The sequence below is a fragment of the Urocitellus parryii genome, chromosome 4 (assembly GCF_045843805.1).
Source record: "Urocitellus parryii isolate mUroPar1 chromosome 4, mUroPar1.hap1, whole genome shotgun sequence".
NCBI classification, from domain to species: domain Eukaryota; kingdom Metazoa; phylum Chordata; class Mammalia; order Rodentia; family Sciuridae; genus Urocitellus; species Urocitellus parryii.
This window is the reverse complement of record NC_135534.1, coordinates 140,102,303-140,112,619: the sequence shown is the minus strand read 5'-3', so window position 1 is coordinate 140,112,619 and position 10,317 is coordinate 140,102,303. Positions and strand designations below refer to the sequence as shown.

At 34.8% G+C, this 10,317-nt stretch overlaps 1 protein-coding gene across 2 annotated transcripts in view; it reads left to right on the top strand.

The window, feature by feature from the left end:
- Positions 1-9,648, top strand: part of C4H9orf85 (chromosome 4 C9orf85 homolog) — a 63,431-nt gene extending 53,783 nt beyond the window's left edge. The window contains exons 3-4 of one of the 2 annotated variants that reach the window (XM_026389284.2): positions 7,115-7,228; positions 8,138-9,648. In XM_026389284.2, the coding sequence (XP_026245069.2) occupies positions 7,115-7,228; positions 8,138-8,276 (253 nt within the window). In that variant the 3' untranslated portion in view covers positions 8,277-9,648. Of the gene's footprint in view, positions 1-7,114; positions 7,229-8,137 lie in introns of those variants that run through there. The other variant, XM_077797824.1, reaches the window with a different exon arrangement.
- Positions 9,649-10,317: the final 669 nt, after the last annotated feature.

Sequence of the window (10,317 nt, the reverse complement as noted above, 5' to 3'; positions counted from 1 at the left end):
TAGAGTTTTGAGTATAGCTTCTTTAGTTTAACATAATTATTTGAGATTCATCCACATTGTGTGAATTAGTATAGAGATCCATTTTATTGCCAAGCAGTGTTCTATTGTAAGGGTGTAACACAGACTGTTCATTTACTCATCTGTGGAGGGATATTCAAGTGTTAGCAATTGTATATCATGCTGCCATAAACGTTCATATACTGCATTTTGTGTGAATATAGTTTTATTTTTCTTGAGTAAATATTTAGTAGTGAGATTGCTGGGTTGTATGTCAAGGGTATGTGTATTCCAAACTGTTTTCCAAAGAGGCTGTGTACCTTTTACATTCTCACCAGCAGGGAGTAGGAGTTCCAGTTCTGCATCCTGATCAGCACTAAGGATTGTTAAGTTTTTGCTTTTTGTTTCAGTTTCCCCTTTATTTAGCCACAAATGAATAGATATCTCTCATTGCAATTTTAATTTACATTTCCTTGATGAACAGTGAAGATAAGCATCTTTTCATGTGTTCATTTCACATTTTTCTTTGAACTTTCTGTTCAAAGACCTTGAAATCATGTTTTATCTTGTTTTCTTATTACTGAGTTTCAAAAACTCTTTGTATATTATGGATATGAATCAAATCTGTGTTTTGCACATATTTTCTGCCAATATCTGGCTTATTTTGTTTGTTTTTTCATTCTCTTTTAGTGTCTTTTGTCTTTGTTTATTTTCTGAGATGGGGTCTGGCTGTATTGCCCAGGCTGGTCTCAAATTCATGGACACAAGTGGGAGACACCAAGTGTCCTTGAAGAGGAGAAAGTTTTATCTACTAAATCATGATTATGGGTCATGGTTTTATTATCATAGCTAAAAACTCTGTCTAGCTAAGAATCACAAATAGTTTCACCTATGTTTTCTCCTCCAAGTTGTGTGATTCTGTTGTGAGTTTATAATTTATTTCCTTTTAATTTTAGGGATGTCTGATTGTTTATGCATCTTCTGTTAAAAAGACCATTCTTTCTTTATTCAATGGTCTTTGTACTGTGTTGAAAGTCAGTCAATTATATATAGAGTATGGGTTTGTTCCTGGATACTATTCTGTTTCATTGGTCTATGCATCTGTCCCTTCACGAATGTACCTTGAGTACTGCAGTTTTTTGGTAATTCTTGAAATTATGTATTGAGAGGCCTCCAACCTTGTTTTTTAATTATTTTGCCTGTGATAGTTTCTTTGCTTTTTCATATAACTTTTAATATCAGCTTTTCACTTTCTACATGAAACATATGAATATAGTTTTCTTTTGTTTAGTGATCCTATATATTATGATTTTATTAAACTCATTTGAAATTTCTAGAACACTTTTGGAGATTTCTTTGGATTTTCTACATAGACAATGATGATTTTTTTTTCCCCTAAAGAAAGACAATTTGATATCTTCTTCCCTAATCAATCTGACATTTAGTTAGCTATTTCAGATTTTATTGTACTACCTAGGACTTCCAATATTATGCTCGAAAGAAGTGGTGAAATCAGATATTCCTGCCCTATTCCTGATCATGTGGGAAGGCATTTAGTCTTTTATTATGAAGTATGATATTTGTGTGGGTTCTTCTTTTTTTTTTGAGAATTTTAATATTTATTTTTTAGTTTTTGGCAGACACAACATCTTTGTATGTGGTGCTGAGGATCAAACCCGGGCCGCACACATGCCAGGCGAGTGTGCTATAGCTTGAGCCACACCCCCAGCCCTGTGTGGGTTCTTTGTAAAAATTTTTTGTCAGCTTTAGGACATTTCATTCAATTATAGTTTACTGAAAACTATATAACCAATAGTTGTGAAATTTTGTTGGATAAAGCTTTTTTTTTTTTTTTTTTTAATTTTGAGACAGGGTCTTGCTAAGTTCTTGAGGCTGGTCTTAAACTTGTGATCCTCCTGCCTCAGCCTTCTGAATCTCTGGAATTATGGGTATGTACCACTGCACCTGGTTACATGAAGCTTTTTCTGTATCTCTTAATGTCATCATGTGGCTTTTCTTCCTTAAAACATAATTTGATGAACTACATTTAATGGTTCTTGAATATTGAATTATCTTTGTTTTCCCAGAATACACCCCACTTGGCCAAGATATATATGTTACTGGGTTTGATTTGCTAATATTTTTTCAGAGATCGTGTTTGTTTGTTTTTGTGGTACTAGGGATTAAATTCAGTGGCGCTCTGTCAGTAAATATATCACCAGCCTTTTGAATTTTATTTTTGATTTGAGGGGTCTTACTAAGTTGCTGAGGCTGGCCTCAAATTCCTGATTTTGTAAGTGGGGACTTACGGGTAGACCACCATGCCTAGCTGATAATTTTCTTTAATGCACAAGTATTTAATTTCAGTTGCCATATTTACCTACTTTTTTGTTTGGTCACTTATTCTCTTAATGTCATATGAAAGAATACTTTACCTAACTCAAGTTTGCAAAGATTTCTCCTTGATTTTTTTTCTAGATTTTACTTTTATTCTTAAGAGTTTATATGTGTAGCTCTTCTGTTTAGGCCTTTGAGCCATTTTGAGTTAATTTGTGTGAAGTAGCAGAGTGTGGAGGCAAACTTCATTCTTTTGCACCTGGAGATTTACTTGGCCCTGCACAATTTGTTGAAAAGACTATTCTTTCCCTATTGTATTATCTTGGCACCCTAGTCAAAAAACATTTGATCAAAATTTGAGGGTTTATTTCAAGACTGAATTCTATTTTGTTGATGTATACATCTATCCTTTGGCAGTATTAAACAGTCCGGTTTACTGTAGGTTTGTAGTGTGTTTTGAAATCTGGAATATGAATCCTCCCATTTTATATTTCCTTTTCAACATTGTTTTGGCTCTCTTGAGTGCCTAGTATTTCTTTGGGTGCCTTGGAGATATTGTGGTCTCAGTTATGGTCTACTACAACAAAGCAAATATTACCATAAAATGAGTCACACAAATTTTTTGGTTTTCCAGGTAAAAGTTATGCTTATACTGTATGGTAGTCTGTTAAGTGTACAATACCATTACATCTAGAAAAACATTGTACATATTTTAATTAAAAAGTACTTCTTTTTTTTTTTTAAAGAGAAAGGGGGGGGAGAGAGAGAATTTTTAATATTTATTTTTTAGTTCTAGGCGGACACAACATCTTTGTTGGTATGTGGTGCTGAGGATCGAACCCGGGTCGCACGCATGCCAGGCGAGCGCACTACCGCTTGAGCCACATCCCCAGCCCTAAAAAGTACTTCTTAATGGAATCATCATTTCACCCAGTTATCCCACTCCTCAGTATATATCCAAAGGAGTTAAAACCAGCATACCACAGTGACACAGCCATATCAATGTTTATAGTTGCACAAATCACAATACTAACCTATGGAGCCAACCTAGATGCCCATCAACAGATGAATGGATAAAGAGATTGTGGTGATATATACACAATGGAATATTACTCATCCCTAAAGAACTATGACTTTATGACAATTGCTAGTAAATGGATTGATCTGGAGACTATCAGGCTAAGTGAAATAAGCCAATCCCAAAAGACCAAAGGGCAGATATTTTCTCTGATGTGTAGAAGCTAACCCACAATGGTGGGGGCAGTGTTAGGGGGGCGGAGTAGAAGTTCTTTTGAATAGACAAAGGGGAATGAGGGAAGGGAGGAGGGATAGGAATAGGAAAAACAATGGGAAGAATCTGACATAACTTTCCTGTGTACACATATGAATACCGTACAGTGAATCCCACCATGATGTACATTCACAAGACTGGGACCCTAATTAGAATAAGATATATTTCATGCATGTATAATTTTATCAAAATGGACTCTGCTGTCATGGATAACTAAAAAAAAAAACCAATAAAAATAAAATACTTCTTTGCATTAAAAAAAACCCTAATGATCACATGAGTAGATTTAGTATAATTCACATGAGCCTTCAGCAACTCATGATCTTTTTGCTTGTGGAGAGTCTTCCTTTAATATTGATGTCTTCTAACTAGTCATGATGATAGGAGCAGAAGGTTAGGGTAGCTGTGCTAGTTTCTTAAGACAAGGAAGTTTGCTGCATTGATTGACCCCTGCTTTCACAAAAGATTTCTCTGAAGCATGAAGTGCTGTTTGATAGCATTTTACCCAGATATAAGCAACTTTCAAAATTGGAGTCAGTCCTCTCCTACCCTGGAATGGCTTTATCACCTAACTTTATGTGACACTGTTAATCTTTGGTTATCATTTTCACAATGTTCCTAATCCTTGGTTATCATTTTCACAATATTCATGGCATCTTCATCAGGAATAGATTTCATCTCAGTAAACCAGTTTATTTGTTCATCTGTTAGAAGCAACTTCTCATCCATTAAGTTTTATCATGAGATTGCCACAGTTCTGTCACATTGTGAGGCTCCAGTTCTAATTGTAGTTCTCTTGCTTTTTCTGCCACATATGCAGTTGCTTCTTCCACTTAAACTCCTGAAAGTGTCCATAAGGGTTGCAGTCAACTTCTTCCATATGGCTATTAATACAATATTTTGAACTCCAATAAACCATGTTCTTAATGGCATCTAAAATGGTAACTCCTCTCCAGAAGGATTTCAATTTACTTTTACCTAGTTCCATCAGAGGAATCACCATCTGTGGCAGCTGTAGCCTTATGAAATGTATTTCTTTAATAATAGGGGTTGAAAGTTGAAATGTCTCCTTCTTATATGGGCTACAGAATGAATGCTATGTTAGTGGGCATGAAAACAACAAAAGTATCCTTTACACTTTTGTCAACATTCTCTATTGAACAGGTGCAATGTTGATGAGCAGTAATATTTTGAAAGAAATCTTTTTTATTTTTATTTTTTCTGAGCAATGGGTCTCAATAGCAGGCCTGAAATATTCAGTAATCCTGTTGTAAACAGTTGTGCTGTCACCAGGCTTTCTAGTGACATTTATAGAGCTCAGGCAGAGTAGATTTAGTATAATTCTTTAGGGACCTAGGATTTTTGGAATGATAAGTGAGTATTGACCTCAACTTAAAGTCATTGGTTGCATTAGTCTCTAAAAAGAGACTCAACCTGTTCTCTGAAGCTCTGAAGCCAGGTACTGGCTCTTCCTCTTCTGCTATGAAAGTCATAGAAGACATCTTCCAATATGAGAATGTTTTGTCTATGTTGACAATCTGGCCTGGCACTGTGGTGGCGCATATAACCCCAGCAACACTAGGCTAAGACAGGAGGATTACAGTTTAAAATTGGCCTCAGCAATTTAGTGAGCAACTTAGTGAGATCTTGTCTCAAAATAAAAAATAAAAAGGGCTTCGGCTGTGGCTCAGTGGGTTAAGTGTCCCTGGGTTCAATTCATAATACCAAAAAAGAAGAAGGAGAAGGAGAAAACAATCTGGTGTTTGTTGTAGCTTTTGTAGACAATTATTTTTGCTGGATCTTCTGCATAATTTGCTATGGTTTCTGCATCAGCACTTGCTGCTGCCTCTTGAACTTTTATGTTAAGGAGGTGGCTTCTTTCCTTAAACCTCAGGAACCATTTTCTGCCACCTTCAAACTTCTTTTGCAGTTTCCTCACCTCTTTGAACTATCATAGAATTGAAGCAGGTTAGGGCATTGCTGTGAATTAGTTTGGGGATGAGGGAGTTTTGTGGCTGGTTTGTCTTCTATCCAGACCACTCAAACATTTTCTGTACCAGCCATAAGGCTGAGTCACTTTCTTATTCCTGTGTTCACTGGAGTATTAGTCTTAATTTCCTTCAAGAACTTGTTCTTTATGTTCGTAACTTGGCTAACTGGTACAAGTGGCCTAGCTTTCAATCAGGTCAGCTTTCCATGTCTTCCTCACTAAAAAAGGCTTAATGATTTCTAGCTTTTGATTTAAAGTGAAAGAGCTGTGACTTTTCTTTTTACTTGAACAGTTCAAGGCCATTTTTGGCTTATTAATTGGCCTAATTTCAATACTCTTGTGTCTCATGGAGTTAGGGAACCTGAAGAAGAGAAGTGAGACAGGGAATAACTCATTAGTGGAGCAGTCAGAACTTACACAATATTTATCATTTCCGTTTGTTGTTTTATATTGGTACTATGGTTGGCATCCCCACACAATTGCCATCATTACATCAAAGATCTCCAAAACCAGATCACCACACCAAATATAAGTATAATGAAAAAGTTTGAAATTTTATAGAAATTAACAAAATGTGACACAGAGACACTATGTGCTTGACCCAGGGTTGCCACAAACCTTCAATTTGTAAGTAACAGTATCTGTGAAGCACAATAAAACAAAGCACAGTAAAATAAAGTTTCCCTGTATGAACTGTAGGATCATCCTGCTGATTTGTGAGGCAAACGTGATAACCACTACACTACGGAAACACCTTATCCTGCCAATTTGTGAAAGAAAAAAAAAAAGCCAGGCAGAATTTTTATAATGCCATTGAGTCTATGTTAATACGGGGAGTATTGCCTTCTTGCCTATATTAAGTGTTCTATTCTATAAATATGGGAATCTTTCCAGATCGTTAGGTCTTTAGTTTCTTTCAGTGATGTTTTGTAGTGAATTATTTTGTTGGTAGTGTATAGAAATGCAATTGATTTTGTATATATATATATGTATGTATATATATATATATATATATATATATATATATATATTTTTTTTTTTTTTTTTTTTTGGACCAGGGATTGAACTCAGGGGCACTCAACCACTGAGCCACATCCCCAGCCCTATTTTGTATTTTACTTAGAGACAGGATCTCACTGAGTTGCTTAGCACCTTATTAAGTTGCTAAGGCTTGCTTTGAACTGGTGATCCTCTTGTCTCAGCCTTGAACCACTGGGATTACAGGCGTGCACCACCACACCCAGCTGACATGTTTTAATAACACTTAGAAAGCTTTAAGAAAGTAAATAAACATCAAGTACTATTCTGCAGCTGTAACTGTTATCTAGAAAAGCTGTATATGTAATTTTAAAATAATATAAAATAAATATCTGAGATTGAAATGTAAAACTCTTTTTTGATTTTTAGATTCTCCTCCATTCATTTTGTTATACCCTTAGTTCATCAACTGAATCTTAATTAGTAAAAGTTAATATTTGATTTTTCCCTTTCACTTTTAGTGTTAAATGCTTACAAAAGACAGTGAAGGATTCTTACCACATAATGTGTAGACCATGTGCCTCTGAGCTTGAAGTTTGTGCAAAATGTGGAAAGAAAGAAGACATTGTTATTCCGTGAGTATTTCCTTTTACATTTAGATTTTATTCTTAGTAATTGATATATGAACTTTTGTTTTTTGGAGTAGGGGGTTACTGGGATTGAACTCGGGAGCACTCAACCACTAAGCCACATCCCCAGCCCTAGTTTGTGTTTTATTTAAAGACAGGGTCTCACTGAGTTGCTTAGCACCTCACTTTTTGCTGAGGCTGTCTTTGAACTCATGATCTTTCTGCCTTAGCCTCCTAAGCCACCAGGATTACCAGGGTGTATCACTGCACCAGGCTAAATTTTCTTTTATTGAGACATTAAGTAACTATTGTCTGAAGTTACAACCTATCACAGTAATGTAGACATTTTTCTACCTATAGGAAAAGAGTCACTATTTTGTTAAATTTTTCTATTGTTACAATAAAAGTGACTCTTTATGTTTTTAAGAACATCAGATGTTTAGCTATGAGGTTCACATTTATTGAAAAAGAATTGCTCATTATGTAACAACTTTCCTTCAATAGATACCTTTTATTAATTTCTTAGAGCCTATTCTATTGCAACAGTATTATAATTAGTTGAATCCTAAGTTAGTTTTCAAGAACCTGTTCTCTGTACTTATTTTATTAAGCTCCTTTAAGAAATGTAGTGGTGGTCCCCAGCACCACAAAAAAAAAAAAAGAAAGAAAAGAAAGAAATGTAGTGGTGGGCTGGGGCTGCAGCTCAGTGTGGTAGAGTGCTTGCCTCATACATGTGAGGCACTGGATTCAATTCATAGCACCACATAAAGATAAATAAATAAATGAATAAAGGTATTGTGTCCTTCTACAACTAAAACAGTATTTTTTTTAAAAAAGGAAAGAAATGTAGTGGTAAAGGTCTCTTCAACCTGCATGGTTGAGAAATAATTAGAATGTTTTTTCTTCTATCTTTAGGTTTAATAAAGATCCAGAAAAGACTGAAAATAATGAAAGTTACAAACATACAAGAAACTGCAAAAGCCCTGAAGAAAGTGATGCTGATTTAGATTTTGATATTTATTTAGATGATACAGATAATAATCAAGTGGATTAATGACTCAAGTTAAAGAATGTGAAATTTTGACCAACTTTTGCATTTGAGGGGCTTACAAAAAATTTTGTGAAATCCTAATGAGGAAATAAGAAAAACTATAGAAAATACATAAAATATATGTATGAACAATATAAACTGTGTAAAATATGTGAATAATTATCAAACATTATAAAGCTTTCATCCAGAGTTTTTTATAACAAATTTTTTAGGTTGCATACATTAGAATAATATCTGCAAAAATACATATTGTGGTATCCTGTTGTAGTTCATGAGAATTACTTAAAAGAATGTATTACCGGGGCTGGGGATGTGGTTCAAGTGGTAGCGCGATTGCCTGGCATGCGTGTGGCCCGGGTTCGATCCTCAGCACCACATACAAAGATATTGTGTCCGCCGAAAACTAAAAAATAAATATTAAAAATTCTCTCTGTCTCTCTCTCTCTCTCTCTCACCTCTGTCTTTAAAAAAAAAAGAAATTCAAGAATGTATTACCTAAATACATAAATGTATTTGTTATCAAAATAAATGAGACTCAGAATCGGTGGTTATGTAAGAACTATCTCATGTAAAAATAAGATGATATTATTATAAATAATATTAAAAATCAGTAAACAGTCCTCTTGACAAAACCTCCCTTACTTTATTTTTTTATAATAATGTATAGCAATTTTCCTTTGAAAGCATTTTTATTTACCTCTTCACACTGTTGTACCTTTTTCCTCTTGAGAACTATATATCCAGGAAAAATGCATAGAATTTATATGTACAGTTTACTCAATAATTATGAAAGGGAGTTTTACACTTAGACCTGCATGAAGAAACTGCTGGGACCAGAAGCTCCCCAAGAAGCTCTCCCTCATCACAAGTTCATCCTTCTTCCCGGAGTTGGCACTAACACTGAATTTTTGGGGGGACAGCAGGAGTGGGTTGCCAGGGATTGAACTCAGGGGCACTTGACCACTGAGCCACATCCCCAACCCTATTTTGTATTTAATTAGAAACAGGGTCTCAGTGAACTGCTTAGCGCCTCACTAAATTGCTGAGGCTGGCTTCAAATTCATGATCCTTGTTCCTCAGCCTCCCAAACTGCTGTGATTACAGGCGTGCACCACCACGTCCATCTCTAACCTGAATTTTGATAATTATTTCCTTTGTCATTTTACTACTACTAAACAATATAAATTCACTTTGTCTGATTCTTAAACTTTCCTTTTTATTTTGAAACATTTCAAACCTACAGAAAGGTAGCAAAGTAGTACAATGAACCTTTATATAGTCTTCACCTAGATTTCAAATGTTAGCATTTTACCATGTTTTCTTTATAGCTCCATAAGTGGACATATATTTATTTTTAATTTGTTTTTTTTTTAAGAGAGAGAGAGAATTTTTTTAATATTTATTTTTTAGTTCTCGGCGGACACAACATCTTTGTTGGTATGTGGTGCTGAGGATCGAACCTGGGCCGCACGCATGCCAGGCGAGCACGCTACCGCTTGAGCCACATCCCCAGCCCTATTTTTAATTTGTAAAACCATTTGAAAATCAGTGCTAAGTAAGGATTTGATTTTGAACTGTATGTGAATAGACTTGCAGTATGCATACTATTTTGCATCTCTTTTTTCATTTTTATAAAGTTTGGGAGATTGACTCATGTTGTTACAAAAGTTCATTTTATATTATTCTATGGAATTACATAGCATAGTTTCTTTATCTTTTCTAATGTTAAGACATTTGAGTTAATTCACATTTTTCCTATTGTAAGCAATATTGGTATAAACACTGTTATATGTGTCTCTTGGTACATATGTGCATTTCTGTTAGGTATATATCAATAAAAGAAATCAGGTGTATGCAAAAAGAAATCAGGTGTATGCATCTTCAATTTTCCTATATAGCATGAAACTTTTTCCAGAGGTACAGTTATCCTCCCTTCACTCAGCAACATATTATTTTTATTGTTATTATTATTAGTTGTTCAAAACATTACATAGCTCTTGACATACCATATTTCATACATTTGATTCAAGTGGGTTATGAACTC